The 24,385-nt window shown below is 43.9% G+C and overlaps 1 protein-coding gene across 1 annotated transcript in view; it reads left to right on the top strand.

Moving 5' to 3' along the window:
* The window catches only part of LOC121002015 (myosin VIIA and Rab interacting protein), a 642,833-nt gene that overhangs the window by 464,711 nt on the left and 153,737 nt on the right, over positions 1-24,385 (top strand). The window contains exons 5-6 of the mRNA XM_040433314.1: positions 18,924-19,004; positions 19,827-19,924. Coding sequence (XP_040289248.1) covers positions 18,924-19,004; positions 19,827-19,924 — 179 coding nt within the window. The remainder of the gene's footprint in view (positions 1-18,923; positions 19,005-19,826; positions 19,925-24,385) is intronic.

Below are 24,385 nucleotides of genomic sequence, written 5' to 3' on the forward strand. Positions count from 1 at the left end.
ATGGTTTCTGGAAGTATTCCTGAGCCCATTCTGTGATTTCCTTTACAGTAGCATTCCTGTTTGTGGTGCAGTGTCGTTTAAGGGCCCGGAGATCACGGGCATCCAGTATGGTTTTACGGCCTTGACCCTTACGCACAGAGATTGTTCCAGATTCTCTGAATCTTCGGATGATGTTATGCACAGTTGATGATGATAGATGCAAAGTCTTTGCAAATTTTCGCTGGGTAACACCTTTCTGATATTGCTCCACTATCTTTCTGCGCAACATTGTGGGAATTGGTGATCCTCTACCCATCTTGGCTTCTGAGAGACACTGCCACTCTGAGAAGCTCTTTTTATACCCAATCATGTTGCCAATTGACCTAATTAGTGTTAATTGGTCTTCCAGCTCTTCGTTATGCTCAAATTTACTTTTTCCAGCCTCTTATTGCTACTTGTCCCAACTTTTTGGGGATTTGTTGACACCGTGAAATTTTGAATCAACGTATATTTCCTTCAAAATGATACATTTACTCGGATTAAACGTTCGATCTGTCATCTACGTTCTATTACAAATAAAATATTGACATTTGCCATCTCCACATCATTGCATTCAGTTTTTATTCACAATTTGTTTAGTGTCCCAACTTTTTTGGAATCCGGTTTGTAGCTTTCTTACATTTAGACAATTTTCTACGGCTAAAACCGGCCTGTCTCCTTCCCATGCAATGCCCACTTTTTTAGACCTGACGTGAGTGGGGAAAAGGACCTTTGCGCCACAATCTGTGCCAGAAATATGCCTAATATCTGTTTAATAAATGACCCCCTATAAGTCTATAAAATAATACTACCATAATGAGTATGTAATGGTGCTAGGTCACCCACAATGTCCATACAATAATGCCAGCTGTTGCTTGTATAAAGTTTAATAGCATCAGCTATAGAGCTTTGTAATATTCCAGCAGCCATAATGTTCTTATTATAGTGCCAGCCCCACTATACCATATGCACATACTGTATACTAAAATATGCATGTCGTCTGGCTCAATTTCAGTAGCTTCACATTCTTTCTGTGTAGCTGCTGCCAAAAGCCAAACAATATTATACATCGGATACAACAAAAATGCAAATGGAATACATGTATTTTTCATATCTTTATTTCTGCTGATAGATCTGGAATCTCTATGCCCTCATGTCGGATCAGAGAGTTGGCACAACATCTAATACACATCTGAAAGAGTAAGGGCTCTTTCACACAAGCAGATGCCGTGAAAGAGAGCCAAGCCCCGTCCCGGACAGCAGAGACACGGAGCAGTAACATGATTGATAATGCTCTTTGCCTCTCTGTGATCTTTTTACTACAAAATTACAGTGAGATAAAGTTGTCACCGTGATTTTCTAGTAGAAAATCACTGAGACGCAAAGAGCATTATCCATCATGTTAATGCCACGTGTCTCTGCTGTCCAGGACGGGGCTTGGCTCTCTCTCACACAGCGGATTCCACGCACGGCATCCCCTCATGTGAAAGAGCACTAAATCTATTTACTGCAACCAGTTTGCAAAGGTCGCAAGTAAAAGGTCATAGATGCCCTTTTATATCGAATTTAAGAAAAATATTTTTAGTAATACACAGTAAACTTATGATAATCTGAATATAGGCAATTTGTAATATACAGTACTTGCATTTTCCAAACCTGCTGTTAACGTTGGGTTTTGGGAATCGGACACTCGATGACTGTCTCCCTATTTTTTCCTCTTCCAATTGCATCCTTTAAAGGGGTTGTGTCACTTCAGCAAATAGCATTTATCATGTAGAGAAAGTTAATAAAAGCCACTTACTAATGTATTGTGATTGTCCATATTGCTTCCTGTGCTGGATGGATTCATTTTTCCATCACATTATACACAGTGATGGCCATGCTTGCACACTATAGAAATAGGCACCAGCCTATGTGAGCTCCCATGGTCCCGGCCACCAGAGAGGCCGACATTTTTTCCTATAGTGTGCAAACATGGCCAATGCTGCTGGATTGCAGAGTGGTCGTAACCATGGAAACGAGCAGTGTATAATGTAATGGAAAAATGAATCCAGCCAGCAAAGGAAGCAATATGGGCAATCACAATACATTAGAAAGTGACTTGTATTAACTTTCTCTACATAATAAATGCCATTTGCTGAAGTGACACAACCCCTTTAAAGGAAATGTGCCATCAAAAATGTTATCTGCCAGTTAAAATCAGATAGTAACACATATCCTTTTTTCTAATCTGTTTTTATTTTCTGATTACAGATTTTTTTATTCTAGTTCCCATTTCCTGAACATGATTATGGGGGCAGCCATCTTGCCCGAGTTGTTCGTAAAGGGAACCTGTCATCAACCTTATGCTGTCCATACTAACGGCAGTATAAAGTAGAGACAGGTGAGTTGATGTAAGCGGTCTGTGATTTAAAAGTTAAAAGTAAGTGGTTGCCGAGAACCAAAATCACAATCATTGCAGACTGGACCTGGAATAGAGTCACGGCCACCTGAGAAGTGTCCTGGTTATCCATGAATTCCTGCTCTCCTGCTGCCCACCTGCTGATGACGGACAGTCTTCTACCTAGTTTTCTCCCTTTCTATCTAGGAGACAACTGCCAATCATCAGCAGATGGGTGAGAGAGCAGGAGATTAGGAATAACCATGACTCTTCTCAGGTAGATTTGACTCTTTTCCAGGCCTGGGCTGCAGTGATTATGATGCTGGTTCTCAGCAACCACTTACTTTTAGCTCATGAGTGACACACCGCTGAAATCAGCATTTCTGTCACCATTTTATGCTGCCCTCAGTGAGGTCAGTATAAATGTGATGACAGGTTCCCTTTAACAGCATTTACAAAGCATTAAGAAAGTTGCTTTACGGAATCACCATGCACCATAGACACAATGATCATGATTGGTTCTGGTGCCATATTTATGCACAGTGCTTAGTTCTGGTCCTCTATTTATGTACCATTTTTGCTTCTCGTGTTGTATTTATGTATCGTGCTTGGTTCTAGTGCTGTAGTTATGTTATGAGGTTGGCTTTGCTGCCATTTATGTACTATGCTTGTTTTTGTTAAGATCTTGGCTTTGGTGCTGTATTTTATGGCACAGAATCTGTGTTACTACTGTAGCTTTCTGCTATTTTTATACTGAAGACCTATACACAGAATAGGTCATCAGTATGTGATCGCTGGGGGTCCGAAATCCTGGACCCCTGCCGATCAGCTGTTTAAGAAGTGAGTGACGCTGCCTTCTCTCAGCTTTTCCTAGGCCAGTGACAACACACTCATCAGTCACATAGCCTAGGAGCAGTAATCAAGTGAATGGGGCTGAGCATGATACCAAACACAGCCGCTATACAATGTATGACACTGTGTGTGGTAAGTGGTGAGAAGGCAGCGGCCCTCACAGGAGCACCAGTGCCTTCTCAAACAGCTGATCGCTATTCTGAACCATTAAACCCTTTGCAGCACACGCCGTACATGTGTGGTAGATGTTGGTGACCTCTCAGGACGTGTACAAGCCCCATAGATGGTGGATGCCTGCTATTTTACACAGCAGACATCAGCTGGTAGAGTCCTAACTCCTTAGATGTTGTGGTCGATTGCGCCCACAGCCTCTGAGTGGTCATTTTACAGGAGCAGGGTACCAAACAGCTCCCCTGCAATGAAATTGCTGGAGCCATTTAGTTGTTATGGCAGCCTGGGATCTTCTTAAGTCTCATAGGCCTGCCATAGTTAAAGGGGTATTTCCATCCTAGCGATATGCCCCCATCGTCTGATAGGTGCGGGTCCCACCTGTGGGACCCACACCTATCTAGTAATTTAGTAACATAGTACATAAGGCCGAAAAAAGACATTTGTCCATCCAGTTCGGCCTGTCATCCTACAAGTTGATCTAGAGGAAGGCAAAAAAAACCTGTGAGGTAGAAGCCAATTTTCCTCACTTTAGGGGAATAAAAAATTCCTTCCCGACTCCAATCAGGCAATCAGAATAACTCCCTGGATCAACGACCCCTCTCTAGTAGCTATAGCCTGTAATATTATTACACTCCAGAAATACATCCAGGCCCCTCTTGAATTCCTTTATTGTACTCACCATCACCACCTCCTCAGGCAGAGAGTTCCATAGTCTCACTGCTCTTACCGTAAAGAACCCTTTTCTATGTTTGTGTACAAACCTTCTTTCCTCCAAACGCAGAGGATGTCCCCTCGTCACAGTCACAGTCCTGGGGATAAACAGATGATGGGATAGATCTCTGTACTGCCCCCTGATATATTTATACATAGTAATTAGATCTCCCCTCAGTCGTCTTTTTTCTAATGTGAATAACCCTAATTTTGATAATCTTTCAGGGTACTGTAGTTGCCCCATTTCAGTTATTACTTTAGTTGCCCTCCTCTGGACCCTCTCCAGCTCTGCTATGTCTGCCCTGTTCACAGGAGCCCAGGACTGTACACAGTACTCCATGTGTGGTCTGACCAGTGATTTGTAAAGTAGTAGGAATATGTTCTCATCACGGGCATCTATGCCCCTTTTGATGCTACCCATTATCTTATTGGCCTTGGCAGCAGCGGCCTGACACTGTTTTTTGCAGCTTAGTTTGCTGTTTATTAAAATTCCTAGATCCTTTTCCATGTCAGTGTTACCGAGTGTTTTACCATTTAGTATGTACGGGTGACTTGCATTATTCCTTCCCATGTGCATAACTTTACATTTGTCAGTGTTAAACCTCATCTGCCACTTATCTGCCCAAGCCTGCAATCTATCCAGATCCCTCTGTAGTAGTATACTGTCCTCTTCAGTGTTAATTACTTTACACAGTTTAGTGTCATCTGCGAAAATTGATATTTTACTATGCAAGCCTTCTACAAGATCATTAATAAATATATTGAGAGAATAGGGCCCAATACTGACCCCTGAGGTACTCCACTAGTGACAGTGACCCAATCTGAGTATGTACCGTTAATAACCACCCTCTGTTTTCTATCATTGAGCCAGTTATTTACCCAATTACAGACGTTTTCTCCGAGTCCGAGCATTCTCATTTTATATTCTAACCTTTTATGCGGTACAGTGTCAAATGCTTTGGAGAAGTCCAGATACACGACATCCATTGATTCGCCGCTGTCAAGTCTAGAACTTACCTCCTCATAGAAACTGATTAAATTAGTTTGACATGACCGATCCCTCACGAAGCCATGCTGATATGGCGTTATTTGCTTATTTCCGTTAAGATGCTCTAACATAGCATCTCTCAGAAAACCTTCAAACAGTTTACCCACAACAGATGTTAAACTTACCGGCCTATAGTTTCCAGGCTCTGTCTTTGGACCCTTTTTGAATATTGGCACCACATTTGCCATGCGCCAATCCTGTGGGACACTCCCTGTCAGTATAGAGTCCGCAAACATCAGAAATAAGGGTCTGGCTATGACATTACTTAATTCCCTTAGGATACGGGGGTGTATACCATCCGGTCCTGGCGATTTGTCTATTTTGATATTTTTAAGTCGCTGTTGTACTTCTTCCTGGGTCAGACAGGACACTTTTAATGGCGAATTTATTTCAACATTCAGCATTTCATCTGACAGTTTATTTTCCTCAGTGAATACATTGGAGAAAAAAATATTTAACAGCTTTGCTTTCTCCTCGTCGCTCTCTGCGACTCCCCCCTCATTACTCTTTAAAGGGCCGACACCTTCAGATTTATACTTTTTAACATTTATATAATTGAAGAACATTTTAGGGTTAGTTTTACTCTCTTTGGCAATTTATCTCTCGGTCTCTAGTTTGGCCGCTTTTATTTGTTTTTTACATGTTCTGTTTTTTTCCTTATAGTTTTTCAGTGCTTCCGTGCTACCCTCCTGTTTTAGTGTTTTATATGCTTTCTTTTTGTCATTTATTGCTTTCTTTACAGTTCTGTTTATCCACATTGGTTTCTTTTTGTTCCTTAACCTTTTATTCCCATACGGTATGTACCTCTCACAATGAGATTTTAGGATGTTTTTAAAGATATCCCATTTTTTGGCTGTATTTTTATTTTTGAGGACTTTGTCCCAGTTAGTTAGGCCTATGGCCTCTCTTAGTTGGCTAAATTTAGCTTTTTTGAAGTTTGGTATTTTTGTTCCTCCCTGTAGAAACGCTCTTTTGAATGATAATTGGAAGGTTATTACTTTATGGTCACTATTTCCCAGGTGTCCCCCAACCTGCACGTCTGTTGTTCTGTCAGGTCTATTGGTTAATATTAAGTCCAGTATGGCCGTCCCTCTAGTCGGGTCCTGAACCAGTTGGGAGAGATAATGGTCTTTGGTTATTGCCAAGAATCTGTTTCCTTTATGAGATATACAAGTTTCAGTTTCCCAGTCTATATCTGGGTAGTTGAAGTCCCCCATAATAACCACCTCATTATGATTTGCCGCCTTGTCTATCTCATTTAGTAGTAGATTTTCTGTGGACTCTGGTATATTAGGTGGTTTATTGTAGACTCCTATTAGTAATTTATTGTTGTTTTTAGCTCCATGTATCTCTACCCATAGTGACTCCACATGTTCATGTCCCTCACTTATAGTGTGGGCTTTAGACAAGACTTTACATAAAGGCAGACCCCTCCACCTCTCCTGTTTTGACGATCCTTTCTGAACAGACTGTAACCTTGTACATTAACTGCCCAGTCATAGCTATCATCCGGCCATGTCTCAGTTATTCCCACTATGTCATAGTCCTCCTCACACATCACTAATTCCAGTTCACCAGTTTTATTAGTCAGGCTTCTGGCATTAGTATACATACATTTGAGAGGTTTATGTATATTTTTTACCCTACACCTTTCCTTCTGAACTGTTCTAGTCCCTCCTTCCATTCCTCCCCCAGTCCCACTACCTTGCCCCCGGTCTCTATCTGCACTATCTTCCCCTTCTATAGTGTAATTACCCTCCCCCCCAGTCCCTAGTTTAAACACTCCTCCAACCTTCTAGCCATCTTCTTCCCCAACACAGCTGCCCCTTCCCCATTGAGGTGCAGCCCGTCCCTACGATAGAGCCTGTAGCCGACAGAGAAGTCGGCCCAGTTCTCCAGGAACCCAAACCCCTCCATCCTACACCAGTTCTTGAGCCACTTGTTAATTTCCCTAATCTCCCGCTGCCTTTCTTGTGTGGCCCGTGGTACCGGTAGTATTTTCCGAAATACTACCGTTGAGGCCCTAAGCTTTTGACCTAAATCCCTGAAATCATTTTTAAGGACTCTCCACCTACCCCTAACTTTGTCATTGGTTCCGATATAGACCATGACCGCTGGATCTTCTCCAGCCCCTCCCAGTAATCTGTCAACCCGATCCGCGATATGTCGAACTCTAGCGCCAGGAAGACAGCACACTGTTCGGCGATCACGGTCTTTGTGACAGATTTCCCTATCTGTTCCCCTAATAATTGAGTCTCCCACTACCAGCACCTGTCTGGCCTGCCCTGCTCTCTGATGGTCCCCTGCTTACCGGAGCTGACATTCCCCTGACTGGCAGAGGAAGTGTCCGGCTGCGGCAGTGCCGTCCCTGGACTGATATCCCCCTCATCTGCCAAACGTGAAAACTTGTTGGGGTGTGTCAGATCAGGGCTAGCCTCCCTGGCACTCTTCCCTCTACCCCGCTTTCTAACTGTTACCCAGCTAGCTACCTCACTTTCCCTCATCTACCCCGTAAAAAGTGAAGGAGGGCGCAGTTGTGCATGCGCGGTCACCCTCCATTCATTTCTATAGCGCCGACTACAATAGCCGAGGCAGCGCTGTTTGTGTGTGATGGTTGTTGCCAATTCCATACAAATGGCTTACCATTGCAGTCTGTGGGAAAAATCACTGTGTTCCTATTAGGCCCCTTATAAGAACTTATAGGGGCATTCCCATCTCAGACAATGGGGGCTTGTCTATCTTATAAGCCATACCGGCAAAGTGAAGCGGGGCGCACCGTGCATGCGCGGTCACCCTCCATTCATTTCTTTGGGGGTCAATGACAATATCCGAGTGCTGACTCAACTATTACCATTGGCTTCCACTCACTTCAATGGGGCTGACTGAAATAGCCAAGCCAGTGCTCGGCTATTTTCGGAGACCCCATAGAAATGAATCAAGGGTGACCACGCATTCACGGTGTGCGCCGCTTCACTTTGCTGGTATGGCTTACTAGATAGGTGCGGGTCACAGGGGTGAGACCAGCACCTAACACCTAATAGGAACACTTTTCCTATGGACTGCCGGCCTTTTATACTGAGGAGAAAGCAGCCAACACCGGCATCCCTACACGACAGGTGGAGCTGCCGGCAGCGTGTCCTGACGCTCTGGAGCCCGGTCATGCCACCTCATTGGCTTGGGGCTCCAATATGAGAATGGACAGGTTAGTCTTTGCTCCCTATGTTTATCCTTTCGGTAGGTATGAACCACTGCATACCAGAAACACTCCACTAAACCTGCTGTTTTAGAGATGCTATGGTCAAGTTATCTATCCATCAAAATTTGGTACTTGTCAAAATCACTCAGTTCATTACACTTACCCATTTGTTCTGCTTTCCACACATCAACTGTTCTCTTCTGTTCTCTGTCTGATGTTCCGCACCCCTAGACAGTTGCAATACACAAGTTAATCAGTGTTATTCACTTCACCTGTCAGTGGTTTTTGTGTTATGGTCAATCAGTGTACATACTGTACATTTACAGGCAGATACACTCTCATGTATACTCACTGCTGTCAGAGTGTATCATTGTCCTGGTGCTGGGTCATTGAGGAGTGAGGTTGGAAGTGTATATACAATGGCAATTAAAATTAATTGCATGGAGTGCTATGCTTTATTTTTATCATGGCTTCAGATAGTTTAGACCATCCCATATGGTTATTACACCTATACTTACCTATTTATAGAGGCTTGGCGCTGTGGTGTCCAGTTGGAAGAGGTCAAGGGGCACCTAAATAGAAACAATTTTGGAAAAACAGTGATGTGCAGCCAATTCACAAAAAAGCTAAGAATCATGAAAATTGGATGGAGGCACTAGCCCCTCTGGTACCAAATGGTGAATAGAGAGGTAGGCATAGTTTTCATCTTTACCCTACTCTGATGATAGAAGCTCCACAAAAGATGTTTGTACTGCTTTCCCAGTCTCTACCTAGTACTGCACTTTAGCAAGGTCAAAACTACTGACAGACTCACTTTAAATCATAATTATTACTGTTAATTCTCCTTCCACTCAAATTTTTTCATGATATCACTAGTGTATTATTTGGAGCAATGTATGAATCTTTAAGACTTTTGTAGAACACATGCAACCTATACCAATCATTATGAATGTATTTCACCTCCACCTTCTGCTTTCAACTCAAGAATATCGCTCGTATTTGCTCCTTCCTCACTCCGGAGTCAACTAAAATGCTAGTGTATGCCCTCATCAACTCCCGCCTGGACTACTGCAACATTCTCCTCTGTGGCCTATTTAGAACTCTCGCTCCCCTCCAATCTATCCCTTTATTGGCTCCCCATTGCCCAGCAAATTTAGTTCAAAATACTAACAACATATAAAGGCTGTCCACAACCTATCCCCTCCATACATCTCTGACCTGCTTTCCGGATACATCCACACATGTAACCTCCGATACTCACAAGGTGTCCTTCTTTGTTCTCCTCTTTTCTGTTCCTCACACTGTTGCAATTTATCACGTGCATCTGCAGCGAGTGCCCAAGGAACCAGTGCAGAGGATGAAAGTGGTAGTGGCCCTGATGAGATGTTATTGTGTGTCCTACCTCAGGCCGTCGCTCCCTGGGGTTCACTGCAGTGAAAAATGTCGATGAAAGGAACCAGACAGGGATAGTTGAAAAAAAAATACTTTCTTTACTGATTGCAAAAACAGATAGCAGCACATACATCAGTAGTTTGTACAAAGTGCAGTTTCTCTCATCCCAGATAATGGAGTATGGTGGCTGGCAGTGAGGCAAAAGATGACACTCTGAAACTTGTTAGCTGACGCTGTCTCTTTCTGGATTCCCTTCCCTATGGCCCCTTTCACACGGGCGAGTATTCCGCGCGGATGTGATGCGTGAGTTGAACGCATTGCACCCGCACTGAATACCGACCCATTCATTTCTATGGGGCTGTTCACATGAGCGGTGATTTTCACGCATCACTTATGCGTTGCGTGAAAATCGCAACATGCTTTATATTCTGCGTTTTTCACGCAACGCAGGCCCCATAGAAGTGAATGGGGTTGCGTGAAAATCGCAAGCATCTGCAAGCAAGTGCGGATGCGGTGCGATTTTCACGCACGGTTGCTAGGAGACGATCTGGATGGAGACCCGATCATTATTATTTTCCCTTATAACATGGTTATAAGGGAAAATAATAGCAGTCTGAGTACAGAATGCATAGTAAAATAGCACTGGAGGGGTTAAAAAAAAATTGAAAAAAATTAAACTCACCTTAATCCACTTGATCGCGAAGCCCGGCTTCTCGTCTGTCTCCTTTGTTGAACAGGACCTGTGGTGAGCATTAATTACAGGAACAGGACCTGTGATGACGTCACTCCGGTCATCACATGATCCATCACATGATCTTTTACCATGGTGATGGATCATGTGATGGATCATGTGATGACCGGAGTGACGGCACCACAGGTCCTTTTCCTGTAATTAATGCTCACCACAGGTCCTGTTCAACAAAGGAGACAGACGAGAAGCTGGGCTTCGCAATCAAGTGGAATAAGGTGAGGTAAAATTTTTTTTATTTTTTTTTTTAACCCCTCCAGCGCTATTTTACTATGCATTCTGTATTCAGAATGCTATTATTTTCCCTTATAAACATGTTATAATGGAAAATAATACAGTCTACAGAACACCGATCCCAAGCCCGAACTTCTGTGAAGAAGTTCGGGTACCAAACATGCACGATTTTTCTCACTCGAGTGCAAAACGCATTACAATCTTTTGCACTCACGTGGAAAAATCACGGGTGTTCCCGTAACGCACCCGCACCTTTTCCCGCAACGCCCGTCTGAAAGAAGCCTATGGGTTTACTCTAGCATCTGTAGCTGTAGGTGTCCACTATATGATGCATTTGCAAAAATGGTCAGCACCTGACTTCCAGTTCGTCGGCACAGGAAAGGAATCACTCTAATGGAAATATAGCAAAAAATACCAGCGGACGCTCTTTTTCTTTAAAACATCTCTTTGTTTATTTCATCAATGCAGATACATATTGAGGACGCGTATCGTCCCGTCCAGCCTTCATCAGCTCATTACAAACAGAGTAATGTGTACCCTTAAAAACCTATCCAAACTCCTTCTCCTCTCTGACATAAAACATTGCTATGCTAGTGAGTCACTCCACTGACCCATTGTAACGACACCTCAGATGAACAACATACAAAATAAGCAAAAATAAATAAAATCTATACAAAAATCGGATGTGCAACAAAGATCGATGTAAATATCACTTGCTTGTAGTAAATCATTGCAAATTCCCAGTCTGTAAGAACAAGCTCTCTTCATGTGACCTGGTTTGCCGCAATTGTAACATTTAAAATCACGTTTGGGTTTGAGACCGGTGCCCTGCCCCATGCATTTAATCGGACTAGGGTTTTTCTTCATGTCTAGTTCTAACCCTTTGGCTGCACCAATTAATTGGGTTAAAGGGGTCACACGCCATTCAGGTTTACAAGCTTTCAGCTTAGCCTAGTTTTTACACTCGCGTTTTGACTTTCCGTTTGTGAGATCCGTTCAGGATCAGTTTGCATTCTAATGCATTCTGAATGGAAAAGGATCCGCTCAGAATGCATCAGTTTGCATCAGTTCAGTCTCTATTCTGCTTTAGAGACGGACACCAAAACGCTGCTTGCAAACTGAGCCAAACGTATCCGTCCTGACACACAATGTAAGTCAATGGGGACAGATCCGTTTTCACTGACACAATCGAAAACGGATCCGTCCTCCATTGACTTTTAATGGTGTTCAAGACGGATCCATCTTGGTTATGTTAAAGATAATACAAACGGATCCGTTCTGAACAGATGCAGACGGTTGTATTATCTGAACGGATCCGTCGTGGACAAAACGCGAGTGTGAAAGTAGCCTTAGCCTGGAGGGTGGGTCGAAGCCCCTCCATGAATGCACATGTCAACAGTTTTTCTCCCATATTTCCAGCTTGATCCCAACCCATGTCAGTCCAGATAGTCCTTAATCCTGCAGCATAAGTCTCTACAGTCTCCTGAGGACCCTCTACTACGTCTTTAAGACTTCGGGAGCTTTTTTCCTCCCTTGTACGTGCCCATTCTGTAAAAACCATGTTCATATAGTCATTCACCATTTGATGTTGTGACTTGCCCATCTTCAGCATCATCAGATCCTTCAAGTCAGTCCACGTAGCCCCATAAGTCACCTGTATCTGTTGAAGAGTCCTAGAAGTAGGCATAGGTCTCGAGGGTCGGGCAGTTGGGTCAAAAGTCGGTTGGTCTTTCGGACTCCAGGGCTAGTACCAGCCCTGGAGTCCGAAAGACCAACCGACTTTTGACCCAACTGCCCGACCCTCGAGACCTATGCCTACTTATAGGACTCTTCAACAGATACAGGTGACTTATGGGGCTACGTGGACTGACTTGAAGGATCTGATGTTGCTGAAGATGGGCAAGTCACAACATCAAATGTCATGTTTGTCATGTGATGGTTTTTCTTTTTAGAACCTACAGTAGGTGTTTCTGACATTGTGTTTTTTAGCACGACAGCGTTGCGCTGATACTCGGCAACATGGTGCCGAGATCTCGCACTCAACTGGGATAGTGACAGCACATCCCAGCAAGCGCGTCATAGAAGCGACGGGAGATCCGACTTGGATTCCCGCCAATTCTACACGTGTGCGGCGTTTGTTATGAATCCTGAGGGGGAAGTCCCCGCCGGATTTTAAATAAAAATCCGGCCTGGGTCCCGCCCTCAGGAGCATACCGGGCCCTTAGGTCTGTTATGGGTTGTAAGGAGAGCCCCCCCTACGCCGAAAAAAACGGCGTAGGGGGTCCCCCCTACAATCCATACCAGACCCGTATCCAAAGCACGCTACCCGGCCAGCCAGGAAGGGAGTGGGGACGAGCGAGCGCCCCCCCCCCTCCTGAGCCGTACCAGGCTGCATGCCCTCAACATGGGGGGTTGGGTGCTCTGGGGCAGGGGGCGCACTGCGCCCCCCCCACCTCAGAGCACCCTGTCCCCATGTTGATGAGGACAGGGCCCCTTCCCGACAACCCTGGCGTTGGTTGTCGGGGGATGCGGGCGGGAGGCTTATCGGAATCTGGGAGCCCCCTTTAATAAGGGGGCCCCCAGATACCGGCCCCCCACCCTAAGTGAATGAGTATGGGGTACATCGTACCCCTACCCATTCACCTGCAAGAAAAGTGGTAAAAACACAAATAAACCACACAGTGTATTAAAATATTTTATTTTTCTGCTCCGGAGGCCGCCCCCTGTCTTCTTTATTAGCTCTTTTACCAGGGGGGGGCTCTTCTTCTTCCGATATCCCGACGGGTCTTCTCCGCTATCCGGGGGGGTCTTCTCAACTCTCCGGGGTTCTCCTTCTGTCTTCTCCTTCTGTCTTGTTGTCTCCTTCTGTCTTCTGTCTCCGGGGTTCTCCTTCTGTCTTCTCCGCTATCGGGGGGGTCTTCTCAACTCTCCGGGGTTCTCCTTCTGTCTTCTCCTTCTGTTCTTGTTGTCTCCTTCTGTCTTCTCCTTCTGTCTTGTTGTCTCCTTCTGTCTTCTGTCTCCGGGGTTCTCCTTCTGTTTTCGCCTCTCTCTGTTGTTGACTCGGCGCACCCCGGTTCTTCGTCTCGCGAGACTCGGCGCACCCCGATTCTTCGTCTCGCGAGACGTCTCGCGAGACGAAGAAACCGGGGTGCGCCGAGTCAACAACAGAGAGAGGCGAAAACAGAAGGAGAACCCCGGAGACGAAGACAGAAGGAGACAACAAGACAGAAGGAGAAGACAGAAGGAGACAACAAGACAGAAGGAGAAGACAGAAGGAGAAACCCCGGAGAGTTGAGAAGACCCCCCCGGATAGCGGAGAAGACAGAAGGAGAACCCGGAGACAGAAGACAGAAGGAGACAACAAGACAGAAGGAGAAGACAGAAGGAGAACCCCGGAGAGTTGAGAAGACCCCCCCCGGATAGCGGAGAAGACCCGTCGGGATATCGGAAAGAAGAAGAGCCCCCCCCTGGTAAAAGAGCTAATAAAGAAGACAGGGGGCGGCCTCCGGAGCAGAAAAATAAAATATTTTAATACACTGTGTGGTTTATTTGTGTTTTTACCACTTTTCTTGCAGAGTGAATGGGTAGGGGTACGATGTACCCCATACTCATTCACTTAGGGTGGGGGGCCGGTATCTGGGGGCCCCCTTATTAAAGGGGGCTCCCAGATTCCGATAAGCCTCCCGCCCGCATACCCCGACAACCAACGGCCAGGGTTGTCGGGAAGGGGGCCCTGTCCTCATCAACATGGGGACAGGGTGCTCTGAGGTGGGGGGGGCGCAGTGCGCCCCCTGCCCCAGAGCACCCAACCCCCCATGTTGAGGGCATGCAGCCTGGTACGGCTCAGGAGGGGGCGCTCGCTCGTCCCCCACTCCCTTCCTGGCTGGCCGGGGTAGCGTGCTTTGGATAAGGGTCTGGTATGGATTGTAGGGGGACCCCCTACGCCGTTTTTTTCGGCGTAGGGGGGGCTCTCCTTACAACCCATAACAGACCTAAGGGCCCGGTATGCTCCTGAGGGCGGGACCCAGGCCGGATTTTTATTTAAAATCCGGCGGGACTTCCCCCTCAGGATTCATAACAAACGCCGCACACGTGTAGAATTGGCGGGAATCCAAGTCGGATCTCCCGTCGCTTCTATGACGGCTCTGTCTCCATCGCGGCAAGCCAGCTCGGCGCTGGCTCCCGCGATGGGGCTCGTATGTGCTCAATCTCGCGAGAAATACAGCGAGATTGACACAAATCGGGTTCACCTACTGTATATATTGTGAGCTTGTCTTTGAAATAGGGAAATCTGATACAACTACATCCAATGTATGTGTCAGTTTCCCCGAGTGCTAGTATCCCTTTAATTTGGATTCCAACAATTAAAGGGTGAAGGGGTATTTCTCTAACAAAATCTGGGCGCCCAACGTGGGGCTCAACTAAAGGACACTTCATCTGGTCTCCGACAAATTGGACGTTCCGGTCTGGGATTTGCAGATATAAGAAATAGCGCTAAAAGATAATAGACTTTATCTTAAACTATATCTGTGTCTCCCTGAGTGGTTTGTCCGGTTCGAGGATCTGGCGATTGAATGTACGTATAAGTCCTTTTATAGTTGAGCCTATTTTTGTAAGAACCTAAAAATGACCATGATTGTTACATTTTGAGACCTAAGAGATGAACAGTTTCAATTGGGAAGTCTTTGGTTTAGTTTTGGGAGTATCTGTTGAAGAGTCCTAGAAGTAGGCATAGGTCTCGAGGGTCGGGCAGGTGGGTCAAAAGTCGGTTGGTCTTTCGGACTCCAGGGCTGGTAATAGCCCTGGAGTCCGAAAAGACAACCGACCTTTTGACCCAACTGCCCGACCCTCGAGACCTATGCCTACTTCTAGGACTCTTCAACAGATACAGGTGACTTATGGGGCTACGTGGACTGACTGAAGGATCTGATGTTGCTGAAGATGGGCAAGTCACAACATCAAATGGTGAATGACTATATGAACATGGTTTTTGAGGACTGGTGTGAAGAAATTCAGGTTCTGATTCCAGATGGTTGCTCCAATGACCTGTCCGGGTGGTCCTGAGGTTGTATCAGGTCCTCCTCCCGTCGCCCCCTGTTGTCCTGTTGTGAGTCTAGGTAGGATTCTTGTCTTAGTCAGAACAGGGTAGAGTCCTACAGGTCTGTGGGGTCGTGGGTCACTACAGGCTCGGCACGCATTGGCCCAGTCTGGATTTTGATTGCAACAGACATTACAAGTCCATCCCTCCGGTCCATTCCCTCTTGGAGGTCTAGAGGCAGTTGGATATGGGGCAGGTCGTTCATCAGCGTCATTGTCTTTTGATTTCTGAGTATGCAACAGTCTACCTCTGACTACTTCTCCTAACCACCCCTCAGTTTCAACTTCCCCTGCCACTTTAACCCAGGTATTAACTACTTCTTCACATCCATGATCCTTCATCCAACCACAATGTGTCCTTCTGAATCTTTCCCAAGTATCCACATTCAAATTTCCATCCTTCATTCCTACCTTCTTCAACACCCTGTCAATATTTTTCAAACCTTCTTTTCCTTCCCTCTCTTCAACTAAAGTCTTAGCTGTTTTGTATCCCTCTGGTATACTGAAATTGTACCCCATTTTGTATGTCAATCTTTTTCCACAGAAAGTAAAACAATTATTCAGACGTCTATTTTCCCTCAGTTTCCTTAGAATTTCCCCACTAAATTTACCTTGTGTATTCTGTTACTGAGTTTCTTAATCAATCAAAACCTCACAAACCGGACATTGGAGTCCAAGGACTTTGATTACCCTTCCTGTAATTCTCCAAGATTTTCCACATACAATAAAGAACAAATAAGGCATATACCAAAACTCCAAAACTAAACCAAAGACTTCCAATTGAAACTGTTCATCTCTTAGTCTCAAAAATGTAACAATCATGGTCATTTTTAGGTTCTTACCAAAAATAGGCTCAACTATAAAAGGACTTATACGTACATTCAATCGCCAGATCCTCGAACCGGACAAACCACTCAGGGAGACACAGATATAGTTTAAGATAAAGTCTATTACCTTTTAGCGCTATTTCTTATATCTGCAAATCCCAGACCGGAACGTCCAATTTGTCGGAGACCAGATGAAGTGTCCTTTAGTTGAGCCCCACGTTGGGCGCCTAAGATTTTGTTAGAGAAATACCCCTTCACCCTTAATTGTTGGAATCCAAATTAAGGGATACTAGCACTCGGGGAAACTGACACATACATTGGATGTAGTTGTATCAGATTTCCCTATTTCAAAGACAAGCTCACAATATATAGTTCTAAAAGAAAAACCATCACATGACAAACATGACATTTGCGGTTATAAGATATAGATCATAAGACTATACATATGTTTCCATCCCCTTCCCCGCACTTCCTGAGACTCAGACTGATTACCTCTGCTAGAGAGGAAAACTGGGGGGGGGGGGGGTGAGCAACACACATAAACTGACTTTATGACCTTGTTTTTAGACATTAATATCTGCATATAACCTCTTCTATTAAACTCTGTAAGCTCCATTCAATACACTGACCTCCATCTCCCACGACTTGTGTTTACATATACGATCCATAATGATTGTATCGTTCCCCTATGTAAGCCAAGGCACATGGGCACTTGATCATATATACTACATTAGCTGAATCGCAGGTAAAAAAAAAACTAGAATTTTGTATGTCCTTCCAGTATGGGGGTGGTGAAAAAAATCTCCCGTGATTATATGCAAACATTCCACACATGACATGGATATGTGCCGTTTCTTTGACTGCCGTAAAAGACAAACAACAACCCTTTTAATATCATCAAAAAGTGTTAGTCCAAGATAATGACATATATTTAGATAGGTCATCATTATCACATTGGCAGGGGTCCGAGTCCTGGAACGCCCGCGGATCAGCTGTTTCAGGAAGACACTGCGCACACTGGAGCTCCACTGAGCACTGTGGCCTCTGACAGCTTACCAAGCACAGTGCTGTACATTGTTTAGTAGCTGTGCTTGGTATTGCAGCACAGCCCCATTGACTTGAATGGGGCTGTAGCTGCAACTAGGCCACGTGACCGATCTGTGGTGACGTCACTGGCCTAGGAAGAGGCCGCTGTGCCCATGGAGGGCCCTGATCATCAGGGTTCCTGGATTTCAGACCCCCGCAGATCTAATGTTTGATGACCTATCCTGAGAATAGGTCATCATATTTTTTTCCCAGACAACCCCCTTTAAAATACTTGATACTTATCTTCTGTTCTCAGATGATGACTTCTGTACTAGTGTGTTCCTAGGAATGTCAGGGCAGAATTTTTGAACAGTGTAACAGAAGATGGCATATATGTGCTGGTATTTTTGTAAAGGTTATCTTGCCTGTTTAGCTTAGGCAGGGTACAGAATCTACTTAAAGAGACCAGCTAGTAAGAAGACTTTTTGACAGTGCTTCATGGGAAAATAATATGCAAAGAGGTATCTCTTAGGGAAAGAGAACCATCTCTCAGTGCCACCTTCTGGTTTCCTATGAGTCAACGTCCAATTTTTTAAGAAGCCTTGGGACATGACAAAGGGAAATAGCCCAGCCAAATACCCATCCATAGACAGTTATTTTGGGGTGTTTGCACCTCATCAGTACAGGGTAGGATTCTGGGTGGCTGAGTGTGATGCTTTAGAAGCAGCAGGATACTAGTGCTCTTTAAAGATACCAGCTGCATATGGAGAATTATTGACAATGCATTGCACTAAGCCAGCCAAAATCCTCCTCCATACTGATATGGAGTGTGCAGGAGCCATCCAGCAGGACTTCCTGACTGATTGGAATGTGCTGCCTGGCATCCCAGTGTGTGTCAGATGAAAGATCAGAGCAGCTGGCAGGGACAGATATCTCAGGAGCAGCAGAAGGTAAGTAAGTTACGTTCTTAGGTGTTTCTCCAAAGTGATTGACCATGTCTATTGGGTTAAGGCACTGGTGGCCAAATAAAATTGTAATCGACAGGTAACACCTCATAGCGCTATGAATAAACAAAGTGTGAAAAAAGTTTGGTCACTCCTAGGATGGTCATATATACTATCCTATATTTTCTACATTTACAGAGGAATGCACAGAACCAGCGGCTAAATGGGGTATAGTCCTTATTTTTGTGTCTGAAATGAATGTCATTTATTTCTTTTCAGAGGGAAGTTTCATTGATGAAAGCTTAGAAAATGAAGGAAGTATTTGTGGGAGTGACTCAACGTTCTACAGGCAGACACAAGGTAACATTTACAATGATTTGTGTCAGATGCCCATGAGGAATTGAAAGATCGGTATTGACTTGATATCCCAATGCCACATATGGTATATTTCTGCTTTTTGGGAGCACACAAGCTCAATATATTTACTATAAATATGCATAATACTGTAAAATTAATTTTGTAACCGTAATCATTAACCATTAAAGACTATGGGCACCTATGACATAAAACAAAATGATTTTTACAAATTAGCTGTGACCTTGAGTTTTAAAATGTTGCAATACGTTTCAGAGTGCAATCTGCATTCCTTCTTTGTGCCTTGATAGACCCCTGTCAAAAGTGAATAGTAAGGGCTTGTTTACATCACCGTTATGGATTCCGTAACATGGTTATAACGGAATCCAAAAGACGGAAGTCAAAACAGAAGCTTTAAGAGGCGTTCCGTTTTGATCGGCATAATAGAAGCCTATGGCCAATAATAACGGTCGTCCGTTCTGGTTTCCGTTATGCAAGACGGAAAACAAAGTCCTGTTATGCTTGCCCATTGACTTCTATTATGACGGAAAGCAAAACGGAATGCCTCTTAAAGGCTACCGTTTTGATTTCAGTCTTATGGATTCCGCTATTTTCCATCATAACAATGACGGAATCCATAACGGTGATGTGAACAAGCCCTAAAGGGATCACAAGCTTGTCCAGATGCAAAATGCGTTAGTTTTATTGGCGTGCATGAGTCTCTTGAGGAATGCAGTCCAGATATATGAATATGAATATATATATATATATATATAAATTGAATTACTAAACTATGTGGTATTTATGAAAGTGACATATTACTTTCAGGACATAGTATGATGGACACCCTTTCAGTGGCCTTACGTGTAGCAGAAGAGGCTGTAGAAGAAGCGATTGCCAAGGCCGAGTCATACAGTGATAGCTTGGTAAGCTGTTTGTAAGTGTGTTTGTCTTTTTAATGGCTCATGTACAAGGAAGTAAGACCTACTGCCCTTTTTGAAAAATTAATTTGTTTTAACACCTCTTTTTGATGTTTAGAACCTCAGTTTTTAATAAGCATTTTAGTCTGTGTGCATTATATTTGTCTATTTTATTATATGTATATAATGCTGTATGTGTCCCAGAAATTGCTAACAGCTAGGAAACACATCACAAGTATCACTGAACTTAAGACTTAAAGGCTATGAACACCTCCTGGATGCATTTTTTTATTATTGCATTTTACTCATTTTGGGCTAAAAAAAATTTTCATTAAAAATTTTCAGCAGTTGTCCTACAGGGTTACGTTTTAGTCTATCTGCAGAGCATTTTGCTTTTAGTTTCCCACTGGACCCATCATTTTGTTGTTCTGGTGGCTATGTATAGTCCTTATCTTTGAACTTTTAATCACTCATTTAAGCCATATTCGTATCAGTTTGATAAGAATTTAGTTATATTAAGCCGTCAGGAATTCAGAAATAAGGGTTATACATCCAGCTGTCCGAGCAGCAACATGACGGGTTCACTGTGAAACTGAAAGCAAGATAATCTGCAGATACACTGGAACTTAACCCTGTAGGTCAAAAACTGCTGAAAATCTTTCTAGAGGTTAACACCTTACTGTAGGTGGCATCCTTGAAGCTCTCCTTCCTCTAAGGGCTCATTCAGACGACCGTATGTGTTTTGTGGTCCGCAAATTGCAGATCCACAAAACACTGAATTTTGCAGAACGCACAGGCCAGCCCTATGATAGAAATGCAATTGTGGACAAGAATAGGACATGCTCTATATTTTTTGCGGGGCCGCAGAACAGAAGTACGGATGCGAACTGTACACGGTGTGCGGTCCGCATCTTTTGCGGCCCCATTGAAATCAATGCGTCCGACTCCGCACCTGTTCTACAAAATTGCGGAACGGATGCGGACACATAAATACTGTGTGTGAATGAGCCCTAAAGGTCAAACAGACTGGAACAACAGGTTTCCGCAGGCCATGGCCCCCCCCAGGACTGGAAGCATCATCAATCATGTGTTCACAGGTGTGCTCCTTAGGAGATAAGTCCTCTATTGTTTCCCAGGCATGGTGATTCTCGATTTCCCAGATAAAATAGCAGTGTCTATTGTCTGTTGAGCAGATAAGACTTGTCCACAGCGATTGCTTTGTGGGAGAGTTACTTGTTCATCATGTAATTGGAATCTTTCAGCAGATTTAAATATCATTGTTTGCCGGCAAATAACGATTCAGTATTCGGATAAGTAATTGCATTAGCAATGGCTACTCCCCATACTGTGGAGGAGATCACTGCATGAAAGAGCAGGTGATTGTCGGTAAGGAAGCCTGGATAATCTACTCGTCTAATATAAGCCTTAGATATTTACGGCCCAATTCAATTTTGCTGTAAAGGCCTGAAGTAAGGAGTCAATAAAATGTTGGGCTTCCAACACCAGCAAAGGAGGCAATATGGACAATCACAGTACATTAGTAAGTGTCTTGTATTAACTTTCTCTATATGATAACTGCCAAATGCTGAAGTGAGACAACCCTTTTAAAGGGAACCTGTCACCAGTTTTATGGTGTCCTAACTAAGAGCAACATAAATAAGTGACTGATTCTCTTAGCACAATGCTGGGTCACTTTCTTTAATTGACCCAGTCAATCTGCCAACATCTTGTATTGAAAAGCTCCAGCTGATAATGATGAGTCCTGAATATTCATGAGCTCCTGACTCTCCCCGCCTACCTGCTGCTGATTGACAGTTATTTACCATATGAATCAGCAGCAGGTGGGCACGGGAGTGGCTATAGCTCTGAATTAAATATACGCTGGACTCAATGACATCACGCTGGACTCAAATCAGCTCATTAGCATGTGGCATCTTTGTGTGTATATTATGAGGTAACCATCTGTCACACCAGTAAGTGAATAGATCTAAGGCACTTCTTAGTAGTTAATGATTGTATATAATTAGTTAGATTATATTCAAATATCCACATGACAGGTTCCCTTTAAGTGGTGCTGAAGTGTCTACTTACAGCAGCATTCACTTCAGTCGGTGACATAGAGAGGGAGGCGATATCAGCCAAGGTATTGAAATTATTCTTGAATGCTTTTAACTTTTCATTTTACCTTAAAGTGAACCTATCAGGTAATTTATGCTGGGAGGGAGAGAGGCAAGCCGAGTTCCTGTGATACACAGGTATATATGAGTAAAGTATAGTAGATCTTTGCAGGACTCTTAGGAGAGACAGTGAGAGTCCTGATTATGATACCCAAACAAAGCATGATACATTTCTTTATCAAGGTGTGCACACAGAAGGCTGTCAATCACCGTGTGTGGGCAGGATTTTCGGGACTCTCACCGTCTCTCCTAGGAACTATTGTTTTTTCCTCAGAAATCCTTCTCCAAAGCCTATAAACCTTTATATCACAGAGCTCAGCTTCTCTCCCTCTATTATATCCTGCTCCCAGATAGGGCAGCATAAATCACCTGATTGGTTTGCTTTAAAGTAAGATTAAGGACTAAAGGGTTCTCCAGGATATATTCTGTTTTATTATTTAGCCCTCTTATTTTTAAAGAACAAGAGGGCTTTCCATACCATGTTTGATATTTTTTTCCTCCCTTTGGCAGCCACTGGAGTGATTACTGTTGTATGTAAACCACTTAAAGGGGTTGCCCACGAATTTGATATTGATGGCCTGTCCGCAGGATAAGCCACCGATATCACATTGGCAGGAGCTGAACGCCTTTTACCCCTGGTCTGCAAAGCTCCATCCATTGTGTACCGTTGTGTACTGGATAGAGCTGGTAACAGCAGCTCAGTTCCTTGCACCGGAGCTACAACTAAACAGCTGATCAGGTCTGGATTGTCGGTCTCCGACCAATCTGATATTGATGGCCTATCCTGAGCACCATCAGTATCAAAATCCTGGACAACCCCTTTAGGTCAGTACATGGTCTCCCACTCACGTACATCACATGGACTCACAAAACCAACATTCAGTACTTGAAAAATGCCTGTTTTTAGAGTATTTCTGTTCCTAGATAAGACCCAGTGAGTGGACCTGGAAAGTCAGATATCACCCTGTTGTGGCCCTCACATTTGTGATATTTGTTACAGTTGTCTAGTGGACATTTCTTGATAGGCTGCTACCGCTCAGTGTATTAAATAGGTTTTGCCAGGCTTACAAGTTATGTCCTATCCACAGGATAAGGGTTAACTAACTGATCAGTGGGGGTCCAATCACTGGAACTCGCACTGATCCCGAGAACAAGATACTGTTCCCCTAATCTGAGCCCTGCTGCTCCATTGGGACCGCTGGAAATAGCCAATAGATCTCGAGATCGGTGGGGGCTCCCATCAATCTGACTTCCAGTGATCAGTTATCCCCTATCACCTAGCGTCTTGTTAGCACACTTGTCGGCGCATATATGGTTATACTTAAGTAAATTCAGGGCATGTAAGCCCCGCCCCAGAAATGGTCAAATACACCAGAAAAGTCCAGTTATGGGTGAGGATGACATAATCCTCACCCATTTTTCACACAGGGACAGCCTACATTTGCTGGGACTGAATCTGAAAATTAGGGACAGTCCATGCAAATTCAACACTGTTGTCAACTATGTGTACATCTGTGCCTGTGTTTTATCACAAAATACATTTATGGCATGTGAGTTTGATATGCCATAAATGCCGGAACATTGATGGCTCTCAGGACCCCCACAGTTTTGGGGAACATGGGGTTGGAGGTCCTTTGTTCTTGGTTTAGAAGTGCCTCTCATGTAAGATCACTTTACATTGTCTACATTAAATTGAGATCACAGGTTTGAACATTTTGATGGGTTGCACTGTAATAGAATATAATGTAATGGAATATATGGTAGAAAAAGCATTGATGAGAAGTTATTATGTTCAGTATATTTAATAACCATTGAAACTTTATTTCATGCTATGTCCCCAGGCAGTGACACGTGTGTTTTCTAATATATTCTACCCCAGAACTTATTTTCTGCTTCACAGTATATTGTAAAACTGGGCAGAGACAAATTTCATTCATAGACTATGTAAACTGTACTCCAGCCATTAGTGCACCAAGTGAAGGGTAGAAAAATTGAATTGATTTAATTCTGGCAACTGCATGCAATAGGAGCTTATTCCTCATGCGGGAAGTAGAAATTTAAGAACCATTTCCATTATCACATGATATAGATGTAGATTTGTCAGTGTAACGCTTGCGGGGAATGTCACAGTAAATATTGGCTAAAGGTACCATTAAGAACAATGTGGTATATGCATATGTGATGAGAGTCTTCCTGGGATTTACAGAAAAAATAAACACTGCAAACAGTGCATGTAAATGTACCCATAGGGCTGTTTCACACGAGCGGATGCCGTGCGTGACATCCGCTC

Source organism: Bufo bufo, chromosome 5 (assembly GCF_905171765.1).
Source record: "Bufo bufo chromosome 5, aBufBuf1.1, whole genome shotgun sequence".
Taxonomy (NCBI): Eukaryota; Metazoa; Chordata; class Amphibia; order Anura; family Bufonidae; genus Bufo; species Bufo bufo.